General features: G+C 42.7%; 1 protein-coding gene across 1 annotated transcript; it reads right to left on the bottom strand.

The window, feature by feature from the left end:
• Window positions 1-19,297, bottom strand: LOC117464572 (hyaluronan-binding protein 2-like). Its single transcript, XM_034107100.2, has 13 exons — window positions 19,164-19,297; window positions 19,056-19,068; window positions 18,432-18,521; window positions 18,227-18,337; window positions 17,906-18,028; window positions 17,677-17,793; window positions 17,296-17,464; window positions 16,827-16,921; window positions 5,098-5,335; window positions 1,161-1,303; window positions 949-1,086; window positions 446-588; window positions 1-192 (listed from the first exon to the last, which is right to left on the bottom strand). Exons 1-13 carry the CDS (start codon window positions 19,257-19,259, stop codon window positions 37-39), a joined length of 1,632 nt encoding a protein of 543 aa, XP_033962991.1. The 5' UTR covers window positions 19,260-19,297; the 3' UTR covers window positions 1-36.
• Window positions 19,298-19,812: the final 515 nt, after the last annotated feature.

The following is a 19,812-nucleotide window of genomic DNA, read 5'->3' as shown; positions in this document are numbered from 1 at the left end:
GCAAACACCAAAGTATTTATTTAACTATTATAGTCATCAATTCATTTTGTTTTGGATCCAGTCGGTAAATGCGTGGACGCTGGCGTAGACACCAGGCTTGTTTTTCTCGGCACAGCCCACACCCCAGCTCACCACACCGCTGATGTACTGTGTGCCATTTTTCTCACACACCAAGGGTCCGCCTGAGTCGCCCTGTAGAGGTAAAAACAGCAAATTGAGAATATTTTCTGAAGAAGGCCACAGAGGAAAGGATCCATGCATCCGACACAAGTTTAATATGACTGATGCCAATAAAGGTATATCTAATTATGTTACCTTCAAGTATGGATGATTTGTCGCTCCTTTTTAAGACATTTTAGATGTAATACCTATAGCTTTGAAGGTAGCTATCTCTTTCATGAGCATCTTGCATGCATTGATACTTCACATTTATAAACATACACACCTGACAGGAGTCGATGCCGCCCTGCAGAGTGCCTGCACAGAACATGCTGCTGTCCAAAACATTTCTGTAGCCATCAAGGTTTTTGCATTTCTCATCTGAGATCACGAAAACACGAGCGTTCAACAGCTGGCTGCTTATCTTATCTAAAAGGGGAGATTAAAGTGAATTTAAATGACAGCGGGAAACAAACAGGCACAGAACTAAAGAACCTTTTCTCAATGAAGACGGTGTGAAAAGCACTGGTATTAAAATGATTTTTGAAATGTTAATTTCAGCCTATAATTTAAAAAGGGTCTAATAATTGTTGTTATCCTGTTGCATTATGGAAAATGTTGGACTCATTTGTCTTCAAGTGTATTCCAAACTAGAGACTAGAAGTATCAGTTTTGACCATTGTGTTCTTGCAAGTCCCTTAACTTTATGGATATGCAATACTCGAGTATAATTGTACCAAATAATCTGTTTATCTAACATTAAAGGACTTCTTATAAAGAGTTTATTACCGGTTTCAGTAGCTCCCCATCCAGAGATCACACACTCCTTTCCAGTTGGGAAGGCCTGGTCCGGTAAACACACCGCTTTCACAAAGAGGGTTTCCTTTGCACAGTAAGGGCTCTCCGTAACTTGGAGCTTCAGCAGAGCTACACAGGAAATAAGTATATACATTAACATATGCACATTAGAAAAACTATTATATTTGATATGTGTTACAAACCAATGTCGTTGTATAGAGCTTGGGGAGTGGACCTGTAGTTCTCATGGACAATGGTTTGTATAACTGGGATGGTCTGGTCCATGTCCTCCTGTTTTTGTATGTTCACTCCTCCCATCACCACTTGGTAATCCAAATTAGATTCACTGAAAAAAATAAATCAATATATAAAGTAGGCTTGTAGAAGGCATTGTGTTGGGAAAATACTGAATGTACTCTTCCAATATCAGAGTAGCACATGATAACAAAGGCCCTACGTAGCTGTGTACGTGACAGGATGTATGATTAAGAACGTCAGAACACACTGTTTTAGGCATTTGATAGCTATGTGTTACGGTGGGTGAAGCAAGCAGGACCCAAATGCAGATTACACTGATATTGCCTTTATTTCAAGGATAAAATAATAACTTGGACAAAACAGAACAGGAGCCGGAGCTTGTGCGGGAGGTGGAGCGGTACCAGTTGGATCTGGTTGGGCTCACCTCTACGCACAGCGTCGGCTCTGGAACCTTACTTCTGGATAGGGGTTGGACTCTATTCTTCTCCGGAGTTGCTCAAGGTGTGAGGCGCCGGGCGGGTGTGGGGATACTCACAAGTCCCCAGTTAGGTGCTTCGCTGTTGGAGTTTACCCCAGTGGACGAGAGGGTCGCCTCCCTACGCCTGCGGGTTATGGGGGGGAAAACTCTGACTGTTGTGTGTGCTTATGCACCCAACAGCAGTTCAGAGTATTCGGCCTTCTTGGAGACCCTGGAAAGAGTCCTGTATGGGGCTCCTGAAGGGGACTCCTTAGTCTTGCTGGGAGACTTCAACGCACATGTGGGCAATGATGGAGACACTTGGAGGGGCGTGATTGGGAGGAACGGCCCCCCTGATCTGAACCGGAGTGGTGGTTTGTTACTGGACTTCTGTGCTAGTCATGGATTGGCCATAACAAACACCATGTTCGAACATAAGGATGCTCATAAGTGTACGTGGTACCAGAGCACCCTAGGCAGAAGGTCCACGATCGATTTTCGTTATCGTATCATCGGACCTGAGGCCGTATGTTTTGGACACTCGGGTAAAGAGAGGGGCGGAGTTGTCAACTGATCACCATCTGGTGGTGAGTTGGGTCGAGTGGCGGGGGAAGCCTCTGGATAGACCTGGTAAGCCCAAACGTGTAGTTCGGGTGAACTGGGAACGTCTGGAGGAGGCCCAAGTTCAGGAGGCCTTCAACTCACACCTCCGGCGGAGCTTTTCGGGCATTCCTGTGGAGGTTGGGGACATTGAACCAGAGTGGTCGGTGTTCAAAGCCTCTATTGCCGAAGCCGCGGTGGGGAGCTGTGGTCTCAAGGTCTTAGGTGCCTCAAGGGGCGGTAACCCTCGAACCTCCTGGTGGACACCGGTGGTCAGGGAAGCCGTCCGACTGAAGAAGGAGGCCTTCAGGGATTTGTTATCCCGGGGGACTCCCGAAGCAGTTGCAAGGTACCGACAGGCCCGAAGGGCAGCAGCCTCATCCGTGGCCGAGGCAAAGCAGCGGGTGTGGGAGAAGTTCGGAGAAGACATGGAGAAGGACTTTCGGGCGGCACCAAAGTTGTTCTGGAAAACTGTCCGACACCTCAGGAGGGGGAAGCAGGGAACCATCCAAGCTGTGTACAGTAAGGATGGGACGTTGTTGACCTCAACTGATGGAGTGTTGGGACGTTGGAAGGAACACTTTGAGGAACTCCTGAACCCGACAACTCCGCCCTCTATGTTAGAGGCAGAGCTGGAGTATGACGGGGGATCAACGCCAATCTCCCGGGGGGAGGTCACTGAGGTCGTCAAACAACTCCACAGTGGCAAAGCCCCGGGGGTGGATGAGATCCGCCCGGAAATGCTGAAGGCTCTGGGTGTTGAGGGACTGTCATGGTTGACACGTCTCATCAACGTTGCGTGGAAGTCGGAAACGGTACCGAAGGAGTGGCAGACCGGGGTGGTGGTCCCCCTTTTCAAAAAGGGGGATCAGAGGGTGTGTGCCAATTACAGAGGCATCACACTACTCAGCCTCCCCGGGAAAGTTTACTCCAAGGTACTCGAAAGGAGGGTCAGGCCGATTGTCGAACCTCAGATTGAGGAGGAACAATGCGGATTCCGTCCTGGTCGTGGAACGACGGATCAGCTTTTTACTCTCGCAAGGATCCTGGAGGGGGCCTGGGAGTACGCTTATCCGGTCTACATGTGTTTTGTAGACTTGGAGAAGGCGTATGACCGGGTTCCCAGGGAGTTACTGTGGGAGGTGCTGCGGGAGTATGGGGTGAGGGGGTCTCTACTCAGGGCCATCCAATCTCTGTACTCCCAAAGCGAGAGCTGTGTCCGGGTCCTCGGCAGTAAGTCGGACCCATTTCCGGTGAGGGTTGGCCTCCGCCAGGGCTGCGCTTTGTCACCAATCCTGTTTGTAATATACATGGATCGGATTTCGAGGCGTAGTCGTGGGGGGGGGGGGGTCTGCAGTTCGGTGGACTAAGGATTGCACCACTGCTTTTTGCAGATGATGTGGTTCTGATGGCTTCATCGGTCTGCGACCTTCAGCACTCACTGGATCGGTTCGCAACCGAGTGTGAAGCGGCTGGGATGAGGATCAGCACCTCCAAATCTGAGGCCATGGTTCTCAGCAGGAAACCGATGGACTGTCCACTCCAAGTAGGGAATGAGTCCTTACCCCAAGTGAAGGAGTTCAACTATCTCGGGGTCTTGTTCTCGAGTGAGGGATCAATGGAGCGTGAGATGGGCCGGAGAATCGGAGCAGCGGGAGCGGTATTGCAGTCGCTTTACCGCACCGTTGTGACGAAAAGGGAGCTGAGCCGGAAGGCAAAGCTCTCTGTCTACCGGGCCATTTTCGTTCCTACCCTCACCTATGGTCATGAAGGATGGGTCATGACCGAAAGAACGAGATCGCGGATACAAGCGGCCGAGATGGGTTTCCTCCGCCGGGTGGCTGGTGTCTCCCTTAGAGATAAGGTGAGAAGTTCGGTCATCAGGGAGGGACTCGGAGTTGAGCCGCTCCTCCTTCGCGTCGAAAGAAGCCAGTTGAGGTGGTTCGGGCACCTAGTTAGGATGCCACCTGGGCGCCTCCCTAGGGAGGTGTTCCAGGCACGTCCAGCTGGGAAGAGACCAAGGGGTAGACCTAGGACCAGGTGGAGGGATTATATCTCTTCGCTGGCCTGGGAGCGCCTTGGGATCCCCCAGTCAGAGCTGGTTGATGTCGCCAGGGAAAAGAAAGTTTGGGGCTCTCTGCTGGAACTGCTACCCCCGCGACCCGACCACGGATAAGCGGGAGAAGATGGATGGATGGAAACAGAACACTCACCAGTGAACTCAGTCACAAACAAAAGACGAACCAACACTGAACACAGGAAGAGACAAGACTAAATACAGGGAGGGGTAATCACAAGACGAGAAACAGCCGGGCAGGGGAGGAGAAACACAAGGGCCACAGGTGAACACAATCAGACAACTAGACACACCAGGGAAACTAACAACAGGAGCAAAAACACAGGGAAAAGGACCAGACAATATACCAAGAGGAAAAAACCCATAACCAGACATACAAAACTACAACCGTGACATAACATGAGAATCCTGACACTATGTGACAACGATTAACATGATGATTCAGCCTCTATGGAGATAGAGCATGAACATTTCTGACGTAGGTCTCAGGTGATCTAAACTAAACATTGAATACAGCTTTGAACCAGTATTCCTGCATCTTGTGACTGTGTAACTCCCTCTCTTGTATATAAGCTTGTGAAGGACACTGTTCAGGAACTAGTTGTACCAAATGCTCTGTATGTGATGACTACTTCCATTCTTGCAAGGATAATAAATACATGTATCCTGATATTGAAGCTCAAGCCGGTGACGAGTGATATTTTTCTAACACATTGGAAATAGCAAACAAATGAAATGCCAAACCCACATGCAGTGTGCAGCAGTGAGCACCCAGCAGGAAGAGAGGAGGATCCCACCACAATAGTGTCTGAACTCAGCGGTGGAGCCTTTCTGTTTGATCTGCACCGACGCCTGCCAGGGGTGGGCACCCGGGAAGGCCTTTTTACCCCCAAAGATTCTGCTATTGCGAACAGACGGGGATTTCCCACACTGAGAGAACTGGGCAGAGCCTGGAACTGGTGTTAGTGGTGTGGGTGGAGCAGTGTCTGAGAGGGACATCAGAGAATAGTGAGCACGGTACAGGAAGACAGGACATACTGTATATCCTACTGTATGTGTGTGTGTGTGTGTGTGTGTGTGTGTGTGTGTGTGTGTGTGTGTGTGTGTGTGTGTGTGTGTGTGTGTGTGTGTGTGTGTGTGTGTGTGTGTGTGTGTGTGTGTGTGTGTGTGTGTGTGTGTGTGTGTGTGTGTGTGTTCTTGCTTGATATGCGGGACCAGCGTTGCAGTCAGGAAGAAAAGCAAAGTGGAGCGGCACCTTACCGCTTCAAAAGGAGTTCCCCCCCATCTATTTAATATAGGTGTAACAAATAAAGTAAGAAATCATTCCAATGTGTACTATATTGCATTTAAAAGGGGAGTGATTAGTAAAATATGGATAAATAAAAAATAAAGAATGCAGACTAGGTAACATAAGATAAGAATAAACAAGTTTAAATTATTTGTTATTGGTTGTGATCATATTCTAACGATTTTTGGATTATTGAAAAGTATACAGCTCGCTTTCATATGAGTGTTGAGAGCTGTATCATGAATTCATGTTGTGCTCAATTGATGCAAAGCTCAGATTGATGCATTTCACTTCAACATTTAAAAAAAAATCTGCCCGGGGCTGCATGTCCCCGGACCCCCCTAGAGGATGTGAGGTCCATTCCCAAATAAAGCAGGTTAAAATAATTAAATTGCATACATGTTCTTTTAGTAAACACTGAAAACGGGTCCCACACACCCAAACAGCACACAAAGGTTAAAGATAAGCATATAATAATGATAACATGTGCTAAATATATACACTGCAAAAAAAAAAAGTAGCCCCCCAACTTGTTTTATTTTTTGAAAATAGCTCTCATTCTAAAAAAGGTTGGTGACCCCTGATTTAGAGTCACTGCGTGCCTATTGATTTTAACACAATCCGTATATCCATCATTTCCTGGTCTTCTCTAAAGAAGAAGGACCGATGAAAACGTTGTAATTTTGCCGTTGTTCAGCATCGAAACATTCATTAGCTAACAATGACAATAATAAACACCGCATTGCGTGGTGGAGTCACAAACGTTGCTACATTTACGTGTCTGCACCATAGGGTCTGCACCACCCAAACAACCCCAATGTAAAGTGTATGAGGCTCCTTTGTCGTGGTGCACACACGGATTTCTACAACGTCCAGCAGTGAGCTTTTATTCTATAAAACGTTTTTTAAATCTACTTTGTAGTAACTCATGGGAGGCTTCTTTTATTTGATTTGTATTCATAATCATTTTTATTTTTCGTCAGAATGTATTATGGCAACCCTGTCTCCTAAAAACTACGTTCCCACAGAACTAAACTGCATTCTCAATTACGTTTAGCTGCAAACGTATTTTCTCCCACGTTACGTTCGTTATGAACGTATCTCAAATACGTTTATTTTCTACATATCTTTGCCATTTATTGTCTTGCTTATAATAATGATAATAGTCATTTATAAATATGATTTTAGAGCACACATTTGAAATCAGTAGGCGAAGTTGTAATTTCCCCAGCTGTTACTCTCATGAGCGAGGCAGAAAAGAATAGTTTCAACATGCCAAAAAGCTGCTGTGTCGTTCATTGCACCTCAAACAAACAAATCCAGAGTTACGTGTTTCTGTACTTCCTCTTAGAAGAAAGGACAGTAACAAAAGATCTCTGTGACGCCAGATGTGGTGTTGTTAATGCGATATGATATCCGGAAAAAAATTCAGTTTAGGATGGCCGAAGACACTACACTACCCATAATCCCTAGCTATCGTTTGGACTACAGTCCCGTTGACAAAACCCGTGATTAATCTTCAAGCTCTGGGATTGGATGTTGGAGTGGCAGTGCGCCAAGGTTACGCCGACTGTCAATCTCTTTGAAATGGAACGAAACCACGGCAGACTATTCAAAACTGGACTTGAACTCCCCCCCCCAGAAATACACATGCTGGCTATTGTGTTTCGAAACATGTTCTCTATGGCACGTCTCTACTGGGAATTGTAGTTTTAAAAGACGTTTTCCGCAAAATTAGAAGTTGACAGTATTAAACTGTGTACAGCCCTGGAGGTTTAGGCGATAGGAAACAAATTGGTGTGTACAAATTTAAAACATGTAATTACTAAATGGGGGAAAATCGCTTGTATCCATAATAGGCAGCATTAATATATACCCACATGACAGCTTATTGTTACTTTGTAATTCTACTCCACTACAATTCAGAGGTTAACCTGGTATTTTTACTCCACTAAATTTATTTTAGTTACTTTGCAGATTCTGATTAATGATGTGAAATATAAACAACCCTTAAATCAGACTTTAGTTACACCTGAGTAAAATTCAGGGAAAGGTGATTGTTAAGTGCCAACAATCAGGAGAGATATTTGATAGTTGGTGCTTGAGAAGACTAAACATTTATCTGCAGATCTCTATGAAGTATATTCATTAATCGTTATTCTCTACTAATAGTTAATTAAAAACTGTATATAATTGCTATTTTGCACATCCCTTTCAAGATTTCAAGATTTTCAAAGGTTTATTGACATATCATATACACAACTACGGTGTAGTTATGCAATGAATTAAAAACTTGGGTCACATATTCCTCAACAGTGCATTACAAGACATCTATCAATATGTGTGTATACCTCCACCATTAAACTGTCATATTCTGCACATTTCTTATACTATCTACATACATAAGAGTATAATTAATGTGTATAATATCAGTTAAAATAAGTGCTTCAACATAGTTAACATTGCAGGAAAGCAATATATTAGACGTTAAGTTCTTTGTCAGGCTTAATATTTATCTGTAGATCGATACCCCCAAAGCTTTTTTCTTATTTGAAAGAAGACATTAACCTAAAGTATTCTTTAATGTGTTAATAAAGGTTAATTAGTTTGTCTGATCCTCATATTAATATCTTTGTACATCGTGCACTAAACTGTTTTATTGTAGAGATCACTTACAGTATCTTCTTGATTTTTTATATTCTATATTTCTATCATTAACCTTCTACTTTCCCCCTATGAAAGTATGTACTCTTAATATTTTTTTCATCAAATAACATTATTCAACAAAAATAACATTATTCAACAAAAATAACATTATTCAACAAAAATAATTCAATAACGTGCTTTAACCACTAGGAGGTGCACACAAGGTACACACAGCATACTAATAATAACTTTGTATTATTAATGTAGGACACTTATGTATGTATAACATCTGAAGATATTTAGTTTTATTCATGTGTTTACATAATTTTACAGGATATTGCTATACTATTTCTCATGTTTTACTTCTACACGTTAATATCTGATTTGTAAAACATCACAGACAGAAAGGTATATCCGTCATTTAATGGTAAGCTATTGAAATTGTGATTCCATAGGTGTGTCTCCCATCACCCAAAGCCCCTGACTATTCTCTAAACTCAGTATTTACATTCTTATATTCAAAGAAAATCAGTAATATCTTTAAAAACGTGCATTGCGGCTAAAACATCCGATCAGCGAGCTGAGGATCTTTCCTACGTCTGTTTCCGGTATTGTTCATGTAATGAGAGTTCACATTTATGCTACATTGAAGGGTGGAATTGACTACACATCTTCAGAAACATAATTTGCTTCAGATATAACTCATAGCAAATAAAGTATAAAAATACAAGTAATAAAAAGATAAAACACTGGCATGTAATTTACGTTAGAATAAATAGAATGGTTTTGAATAATAGATGAGAGTAAAATCTACGTCACTTTACAGCCCCCCCCCACTTTTGGGGAAACCAACGCTGTCATTTGAACGGCGATCAAGCCTGAAGCCACAGAGATCTTCTGTTACTGTCCTTTCTTCTTAGAGGAAGTACAGAAACACGTAACTCTGGATTTGTTTTAATGTTTGAGGTGCAATAAACGACACAGCAGCTTTTTGGCATGTTAAAACTATTATTTTCTGCCTCGCTCATGAAAGTAACAGCTGGCGAAATTACATTAAATTGAACTGTTTCACCCGTGAGAGGGCGATCAAGAAAAGAGACCGAGCGGCCCCGTTGAGGGAGTTTACAGATGAGAAGACACAGAAAGACAGAAGCACAATAACAACAAGTAGAAGTAGGCGATATATTTAGGTGTTTTTTTTATAAATAACCGACGGTATCAATCAGGTGGTGCACCGGCAGATGACAGCGCTGACAAGGTGTGTTTCCCGCAGCGAGACGCTACGATACTAATTGTGGGCTTATCATGTTGATTCGGCCACAACAGAAAAAAGACAAACAAACTCTCGCTCTCCAGAGGGGCAGGTCAGCCAAAAAGGCCAAACGGCCGTTGCCCGGGCAACATTAGCCCGTACCTGTGCACGTCCCTGTTCATAAAGAACGTAACGTGGGAGAAAATAAGTTTGTAGCTAAACGTAATTGAGAATGCAGTTTAGTTCTGTGGGAACGTAATTTTTAGGAGACAGGGTTGCCATAATACATTCTGACGAAAAATACAAATGATTACGAATACAAATAAAATAAAAGAAGCCTCCCGTGAGTTACTACAAGCTATAAAGTAGATTTTAAAAACGTTTTATAGAATAAAAGCTCACTGCTGGACGTTGTAGAAATGCGTGTGTGCACCACAACAAAGGAGCCTCATTCACTTTACATTGGGGTTGTTTGCGTGGTGCAGACATGTAAATGTAGCAAAGTTTGTGACTCCACCACGCAATGCGGTGTTAAGGAGTCGTGGTGGAGTCACGCATTCTGGTGAGATCAGGTTGTTAAAAACAGTTGGTAGTTATGGGCAGTGGTGTAGTGGGGATTTTTTTACTGGGTGGACGGGGCGGAGGGAGACACTATGGGCGCGCTCGTGAACTGTCAACGGGGGGTGGGGGGTTACCTCTGTGTTGCCTGTCAGCTCAACATGATGCCTTTAACAATATAATAATAAAGGGCGGTGCCGGCCGTCAGCGAACCGATCCGGCCTTTCTGCGCAACTGTCACTCAAATGCAGGACATAGTCTCAATTTGTGGGACGTGGGACAATTAATAACTAGAGAATGCAATTTCTGAAGAAATTGCTAGGGGGAATGCTTTATGCTGAAAAGCTGACGCTAAACTGCTATGCTGAAATGTAATGTGTAAGAAGAAAGTGAAGAATTTAGATTGAAATGATACATGAACACTGGGGGCTTGAATGTGTGATGAGAGAAGAAAAGAAAGTAAAAAGGCTTGGAAAAGCAGCAGAATATTTGAACTGCAAACTTTTGAACTAACTTGATGGCGAATTATCTGTCGCCATGGCAACGGCATTTGATGACACGCTTAGATGCGTTGATGGCTGCATCGTTACCAAACCTGTGAAGTTTTGGGGAAAAAATGAGAAAGCCGTGTTTCATGGCGAGCATTGTGTTGCCATGGCAACGGCTTTTGAAGAAATCTCAAAACTGTCCCGTAGATGTCTTCACGGCTGGACTGTTAGCACAAATGTGAAGTTTGAGCACTTTTTGAACATTTTCATAGGAGTTATAGCGACATCAAGTTTTATGGCGAGGGATGCGTTTCCATGGAAACGGCATATGGTGAGATCTCATATTTGGCGTTGAGCTGTTGAGGCATGGACCGGTGATATACAAGTGAAGATTGGGGGACGATTGGACCGTGTCGATTGGACTTACAGCCACATTGTGTTTCATGGCGAGTGGTCTGTCGCCATGGCAACAGCATTTGATGACACCCCATACTACGCTTAGATGCGTTGATGGCTGCATCGTTACCAAACCTGTGAAGTTCTGGGCTGTTTGGAGTATTTTCACTGAAGTTATGAGAAAACCGCGTTTCAAGGCGAGCATTGTGTTGCCACGGCAACGACATTTGGAGAAATCTCAAAACTGTCCCGTAGATCTCTTCACGGCTGGACTGCACACTGCTATCTGAAGTCTGCTGCTCTGAGCATGTCAGCTGGAGTAATGACATCATCGTGTTCCATTACACAAGTGTTTATATTTGAGCTAACGAGCTCTGTAGAGATCAAAGGTTTGCATTGTTCTGAATGAGAGATAAACCTCTTACATGTGAACGTTTTGTGTTTTGTGCAACAGATATCTGTGAAATTTCAAAACGTGAAGCATGTCAAGGAAGTGTAATTTGTGTGTACTTTCGGGTTAATAATGTGGCCTTTTTGGCAGTTTAACTAAAGGTTTGCGGCTGCTGCCGTAAGGAAATATCAGCCTGAAATTACAATGGGCTTTAATGGAGGCATGTTGAAAGTTTTTGTCACTTCATGCCCTCAAGAGGCATTTTGTTTAATTATTTTTGCTTAATTATTTGTCATTTTTCAAGCTACGGGATGTTTTCCTACGTTTGTCATGATAAATTATGTCTCAGGAATGTAGGGTTTGGGAATTATGGCAGTTTAAAAAAAATATATGAAGGCAAATTTCAAGATTTTCTACCCTAGCTGTGACATCACGAACTTTAGTTAATGTTAAAATCTGAAGAAAACCTCTAAAACAAGGTCTGAACAATATATCTCTAAAAGTAAGAATCAGATTTAAAAGTTGTTTTACACGAATAATGTCAGAAAGATGTGTAACATTTTAAAGTTGGAATGAGGTTTCTGAGTGAAAGTATGAATGAACAGTTAGCAGTTGAAGTCGCATGAAGATTTGTTGAAGTCTGAAGATTTCTTCCATTGACTTCAATGTTAAAAATGTGATATATTATGGGATGTACCTCTGGAATTATGAAAGTTATGAATGAGAAAAGTGATAGCCATCGATTCCCGACCGAGCTGAACATTTTGATGTTTGAACGGAGTTTCTGCAATGTTCAATGCGGGGAGGAGAAGAGGGCCAAAATACCGGCGGAATAATAATAATAAACATTTAGTCCGTAGAATAACAGTTAAAAAATGCTGTGTGCAGTCCCGCACAAAGTGGCACACCTGGTCATCCTACACCAGTGGTTCTCAAACTTGTCCACTCATTCCCCACTTTGAACAGATGGGCCTTTTCAAGCCCCACCTGTTCCTCATCGCTCCAATAAAATGGTAGGCCAAGCTTAAAATGGTCAAATGTATCGTTCTATAACAGGGGTCTCCAACCTTTTTTAGGATGAGGGCTACTTTCAAAAAATAAAACAAGTCGTGAGCTACTTTTACTCCTCTTTTTTGTTTTTTTGCAGTGTATATATTTAGCACATTTTAACATTATTATATGCTACCTTTAACCTTTGAGTGCTGTTTGGGTCTGTGGGACCCGTTTTCAGTGTTTACTAAAATAAAATGTATGCCATTTAATTATTTTAACCTGCTTTATTTGGTGGTGGACGTCTCATTCTCTTGGTCCGGGGGCATGCACCCCCAGGAAGATTTTTTTTAAATGTTGAAGTTAAATGCATCAATCTGGTGCACTTTGAGCTAGGGCTGCTCAATTAATCGTATTTTAATCGCAATTACGATTTTGGCTTGCAACGATTATGAAAACAACATAATCGAAATAAAACGATTTTATTTTTTTTAAATAGGTTTTTCAGTTGAATTATACTTAAAGTTATAATCAACTGTTAAAAACATACTTTTCAAATTATTTTCTTCAATAAATTGATGTTTTTCAAAGTAAATGGTTAATCGTTTTTAATAATCGTGATATCAATTATTGACCCAAATAATCGAGATTATGATTTTTGCCATAATCGAGCAGCCCTGCTTTGAGCCCAACATGAATTTATGGATACAGCTCTCAACACTCAGATGAAAGGGAGCTGTATACTTTTCAATAATCCAAACATCTTTAGAATATGATCACAACAAATCATTTAAACTTGTTTATTCTTATCTTATGTTACCTAGTTAGCATTCTTTCTTTTTATTTATGCATATTTGACTAATCCCTCCCCTTTTAAACTTTTTACTGTCCTATAGTACACATTGGAATGATTTCTTACTTTATTTTTTACAACTTTATTAAATAGATAAAGGTGTGCTCTCTCTCTTGCTCTCTCGCTCTCTCTCTCGCTCCACATTGCTTTTCTTCCCGACTGCAACGCTGTTGTGTGTGTCTGTGAGAGCATTTCACGTGTGTATGAGAGATTTCTACCAGTGGCGAGCCTGTCTCTGAGGGCCTAAGATATTCTACAAAATAATATTTAAAAACATTAAAACAAATTATATTTTTCTTTATATATTTTTAAAAAATATGTTTTTAGTAATATTTGTCATTAGTTTTACCAAAAATGACTTGATTAAATTGTATTTAAAATAACATTTCCAAAGAAATAAATCCTTTGAATCTGCCTATTGAGTTTCTGTTTGAATGTGAAGGGTTAAATGAAAGAAGCTCCTCTCTGCGAGTCTGTGAAGACAGGAGCTGATTGGACGTCCAGCTATGCATTCACAGAGGGCCAGCTATAGTAACTGAACGAGAGAGTAATGTCAAATGACAGTACAATTGACCAATCATATCTTCCCTCTAAATGGGTGGGCTTTATTATCGCGGACTTTATGACAAGTTCCGCCCGCTGTGAAACGTTCTTGTTTCCATAGCAACAACAACTGTCAACAGCGTAAACTCACCTTCAAAATAAAAGCATACCAAATTACACTTAAGACATACAACTGCAACGAAAGTAACAAACACAATGCAATATCCTTTTCAATTTCAAAGAACACAAATTGGGTTATCTACAGGTGTTGTTCTCATTCATAACACTCCGTTCGATGTCTCACTATGGGATGCGCCTCATCGCGGAGCAAACAGAAGCATCAATCTCATTACGCCAATCCTGATTGGCTGGTGATCTTGACGTCAGCGTCAGGGAATTCACCCCCTATAAGTAGCTTGCGCCACAACGCTTGCGTCATTCAAACACCTCTTCTCGCTTCAGAGCACATCTCTACAGTAGCCGGACAAGCTTAACAGTCCACAGACTGAACCCAAATACCCATTTCGGTCGACGGGCGCTCGCCAGCTACTCCTTCTGCTTCGCAGGAAGACGGTAGTACTAACGCTGTTAGTATTTAAAATCGACCTCGCCCTTCTCTTCCCCGGAAAGTAAGGTAGGTCCGATTTTTTTAAGCTAGCAGCACACCTGTTGCTAGCTTGCTCCCTCTCTACCGACACCACGGTAGCGAGGACGTTTTTTCTTTTCTCTTCTCCACGGAGAGGAAAAGGATTAAAAAGGAGCATACTGCCACACCAGTCAGTATTCTCCGGGAATAAAAGACCCACACCGTCCTTTTTCTCCGGATTAAGGAGAAGGTGGTAATACCTTTTTCTCCCGTCCCACCTGTCGAGAGCGGGCCCTCTCCACGCCACGAGGCGACCAGGATGGACGCCCCTCTCCCTCACACCAGAGGAGTCAGGGACTCGGTGGCTCGACTCTGCGGCTGCGGGTTGAAGATCTCGGGCACAGACACACACCAGGTCTGTTCGTCCTGCCTCGGGCTGGAACACGCCCGAGGCGCGATCGACAACCCCGGCTCATGCCGAGAGGTTCTCTCTCTCCTAGAAAGAAGGGTTTTATCTATAAATGCCCGCCGAGCAGAGTCAGATTACGCAGACAAATGTCCTCATAATGCAACATGGGTCTCATAATAAAACTAAACCCCGCGCGCCACGGCGTGAGGAGAGTATTGGTTATTATGTAATGCGTAGTGGCACGACACCTGACTTTTCTAGTACGGGACGCGCCTACGGGTGCTGTCCTTTCACGGAAGGTGGTCACCACGGACGCATGTCAGACAGGCTGATAGGGTATTTACGAAGGTCGCCCGGTGAGAGGTCTCTAGAGCAGAGACCTCCAGCGGGCGCACGTAAATCACCCGGAGCTTTTAGCGGTGGTCCCCACCCTAAAACGCTTCCTGCCTTCTCTCAGAGGACACCATGTCCTCGTGAGGACAGACAACACGATATCGTGTATGAACCGCCAAGGGAGGTTGCGTTGTCTCGTACCGACACAGGTACCGGGAGTGATGCACCTCGGGACAGAACTACTGTCCCGAGGTGCACCACTCTGCACATCTAAGGATCGTGAGTCCGCTGTGGGTGCGTTACGGCAGAGCCGCGTTAAATCTGTTCGCATAAAGAAAAAATGCTCAATGACAGCTGTTCTCTTTAATGCACGATTTAAACGCACTGTTAGGCGGGGACTCACTCGTACACGATTGACCTCTGGGTCCTCTGTACGCGTTCCCACCCCTGACTCTGTTACCCCCCAACTCTGGCCAGAGTGAAGGAGCAACGCCACACACTTATCCTGATGGTTCCGCCCTAGCCCGCAACGTACGGGCTGGCGGAGATATATCAGCTGTTGTGCAGGCAGCCATGGCAGCCCCCACCACGCAGGGACAGATTGTCTCAGGCGGGGGGGGCGATCCATCACCCACGCCCAGAGCACGGGGCACTATGGGCCTGACCCGTGAGTGGTACAATCTGAATACAGTGGGACTCCCTCAGAAGGTGATAAACACTATTCAGAGTGCGAGAGCTTCCTCCACCAGGTCTCTTTACGACTGTAAGTGGAGGGTGTTTGAGGAGTGGTGCCTTCAAGAAGGACACATCTCTTTTCAATGTCCTGTCGGGGTGATTTTATCATTTCTACAGGACTTGATCGATAAACACAGAGCTTTCTCCACGATCAAGGTGTACCTGGCTGCTATTGCTGCATGCCATGTGGGCTTTGAGGGTAAGACGGCTAGCCAACATCCTTTGGTCTGCCGTTTTACGAAGGGAACTCGCAGGCTCCTCCCTGTCTCCAGGTCGCTGGTGCCCTTATGGGACTTGGTAGTGGTTTTAAATGGGCTCAGAATGACCCCATTTGAACCCCTGGAAGGAGCTGACATGAAACATCTGTCACTCAAGACAGTGCTGTTACTGGCCCTGGCATCCGCCAAGCGGGTCAGTGATATTCATGCACTGTCTGTACATCCTTCATGTACTCAGTTCGCCCCAGGGCAAACGAGAGTGTTGTTGAAACCCAACCCTGCCTTTACACCAAAGGTGGTTGGTTCGTGTACCCCAATTGACATTGAGGCATTTCCTCCGCCGCTGGTTTCCTCCGGGGAGCAGCAGCAGGATCTGTTGTGTCCAGTCCGGGCTTTACACACATATATGGACAGATCAAAGGAGCTTCGTCTTAATGACCAACTCTTCGTGTCCTGGGCTAACCCTCACAAGGGCAAGCCTGTTACTAAGCAACGGCTCTCCGACTCCGACTTGGTTAGGGTTAGGGTAAGGGTTAGGGTTAGGCATGTGTTGGTTATGGTTATGGTTAGGATAAGTCTTCAGGAAATGCATGTAAGTCAATGTCCCCTGAAGTGATGTGTGTGTGTGTGTGTGTGTGTGTGTGTGTGTGTGTGTGTGTGTGTGTGTGTGTGTGTGTGTGTGTGTGTGTGTGTGTGTGTGTGTGTGTGTGTGTGTGTGTGTGTGTGTGTGTGTGTGTGTGTGTGTGTGTGTGTGTGTGTGTGTGTGTGTGTGAGTGAGTGAGTGAGATTACCTCCATCAGAGCACTTCTTGACATTGCAGTACTCCCACTGCAGTTTACTACCCTGTTTTGTAAAACACCAAGGCTTGTCATCCCCATCTGGGTTCCTTAAATATAGAATAAATAATAATTACTGTTCAAAAAGTAATACTGTTAATTGTATTAGTTTACATCCTTTTACAAAAAAAGTATATTTGAATAGTATTGAAGTACTGATGGTACATTTAAGATGTATTAGATGACAAGATTATATGGAGTTTTATATTCTGAAATAAAAAATATATAATCTAAAGCTACGGGTGATGAATTAGAAAGTTTTGGATTTAGAATTAACATTATATATTAACTGACAATGTCCAATTTTTCTGCTTACTGTAAATAGAATAATTATTTCCCAGATGCCATATTTAAATACATGCTACAACTACTGTATTATTATATATGTCACATATTTTTTTTATGTAGATGAATTTGACTATACCTGCAGTGGTTGTTCTGTCCCAGTCCAGTAAAGTCTGAGTACATGGTAAAAGGATCTTCCCCGTTTGAAACAATGAAATAGGAATGCCAGTCCAGACACTCCTTCCCATCTGCCATGCTGACGACTCCCCTGTATGTCTCTCCATTTCCCTCATAACAGTCAGTCGGAGCTACACAAGAAGATTGGGTGGTAAAAAAATGTAAAGAAAGCTCCAACTCTCACAAACAATTACATATGAATATTTGTGTCAAAAACACAAATACAATCTTTAAAAAAAATACAATGTATAACACAAAATATAGAAAAGGACAAAGTTGTGGTAAAAGATAGAAATAACTTTATGTTTTTTTTAAAAGTATTCTGTCTTTTAAAAGTCTTTACCAATTTCACAGAACCTCCCAGTATATCCATCGGGACAGAAGCAGCGTAAGCGGCGGTCACCTTTTCTGCAAGATCCTCCATTCTGGCACGGATTGGGTTCACAGACAGAACTTGGCACTGATACAGACACAAACAATGTAATGGTTCGCAAAAGCAACCCTAATGTAGCTTACACAATGTAGCTAAACTAAAATTACATTTAGTGAAAGATGGGCTTTGGGATACTCACCTAAATTGCAGTTGGTACCGTGGTAAGGAGGTCTGCACTTGCACTCATAATACGGGTGATTCTTTACATTCAGGACACAGTTACCACCACGACCACATCTGACGTTCTCACAAACATTTCTCACTATATATAAAAAAAAAAGTAAACAAAGGTATAGATTGGCCATGTGTGAACGTCATGCATAAACATTGAGATATTGCTGAAAGCTTTAAAGTCCATGAAAGAGACTACTGCAGGTTTTATAGCCCATCAAAATGGATTGACACACCTGATACCATCAGAATAATACAAAATGAGCATTGCTTTTCACAAAATCCCCACCTTTTTGACACCTGTTCCCTATGTAAGGCTCAGGACAGTAGCATTTGAACTGTGTATCAGATATACTTTGGCACGAGCCAGCATTGTTGCAAGGGTTTGGATCACAACTATCTGGAAATGGAAGGATAAAGAATGAGTTATTGAGTTTAGAGGTAAGATGGAGACACATGTGCAATTGGTAATGTATTTTTTCAGGGCCGCTTACTGGACTCCTCCATTAGGTCAAACAACCAGTCGCCTACATCAAAAAAAGTGTTGGGGGAGTCGGTGGTGTAGTCATATCCATAGTCCACGTCTGCCAAGGACACAGAGCTGATTAAACACTGGGGTGTCGCAACAAAATGAACAGACTTTTATCTAAATAAATCACTATTAAATTAATGCAGAGAAAACATTTGATATCCATTTTTCAGAGAAAATAAATAAATACAAATCTAGCAATTTCTGGATTGGGTTGGAGCACTTAAGAGTTTAGTCGTTAAAGCAAATTGATGGAAATATAACACACCTATATAACTGAATACTTAAAACAAGACAGTGTGTACCAGTGAATACTGCGGTTGAATAACATTATTATGAATAGTACTTTTAATGCACTTAAATTAAAACCACACCAGTGTCATCTGAAGATGTTTTGATATTCTTTATATCAAAAAAGGAAGACACAATCAAATATAAACCATATAGCTTCTTTTTTTTTAAAAGGCATACAACATAACCATTTTATCTTCAATCACAACTGGCGGCTAAGTGTAATATAGAAATCAGTATGCCTCACAGATACAAAGATGAAATGTGTCACCGCATCAACTGTAGAAAAGATTCTTACACATGTCATCAAGCTGGAAGGACAAAAGCACAGGAGAGAAGAGATCAGCACATTTCCTTGTCCTTCAAAATGAAATCATCCTCTTTATGAAGGTATTGAGAAACTTACCGTTACGGCATGTTGTCCGTGAACACTCAGTGCACTCAGGCATATGAGCAGGGCCCCTGCAGTCAGCATGGTGCTGTGTTTAACTCTCAGAGCCATGAAGAAGACTGAGGATCGAGAGCATTATCTAGACTTTAATCCCAAAACCCTTGTTATCCAACTCATCCCACACACTGGTCAATATTTAGCCAGCTGCGTCGATTATGTCGAAATTGCTGGCTTTTTGTGCACCATGGTTTCATTTATTTAACCTCGTCTTACATGCCTATATTTGCACGGCAACGTTAAAGTCTTTGTCAGCAAATTACCCTTTATGACCAATCAGAATTAAACTCAGCAGTAAGTATTTAAAATGTTTTTTTTTTCTGTATAGGTAGAAGTCTTTTACTGGTATCTATGGCATTGATTTATAATACCTTACAGTCGTTAGTCGTTGGAGCAAGTTAAAGATTTAAGAAACATTTTAGCTTATGGAATGAATTACATTTCCGGAAATATTTACAGCGAAGGAGCATGGTCGAGTATCTTAGTAACACAAGAAAAGAGAAAAAAGCATTGATGTTAACAAAAACTGGATTGTTCCATTGAAATACTAAATAAATCATTTCAAAAGTGCGTTTAAAAGAAAATGTATTCAGATAAAGTATTTTAT

Source organism: Pseudochaenichthys georgianus, chromosome 19, assembly GCF_902827115.2.
Source record: "Pseudochaenichthys georgianus chromosome 19, fPseGeo1.2, whole genome shotgun sequence".
Classification (NCBI taxonomy): Eukaryota; Metazoa; Chordata; class Actinopteri; order Perciformes; family Channichthyidae; genus Pseudochaenichthys; species Pseudochaenichthys georgianus.
Note: the sequence above shows the minus strand (reverse complement) of the source record. Positions and strands in the feature narration are given on the sequence as shown.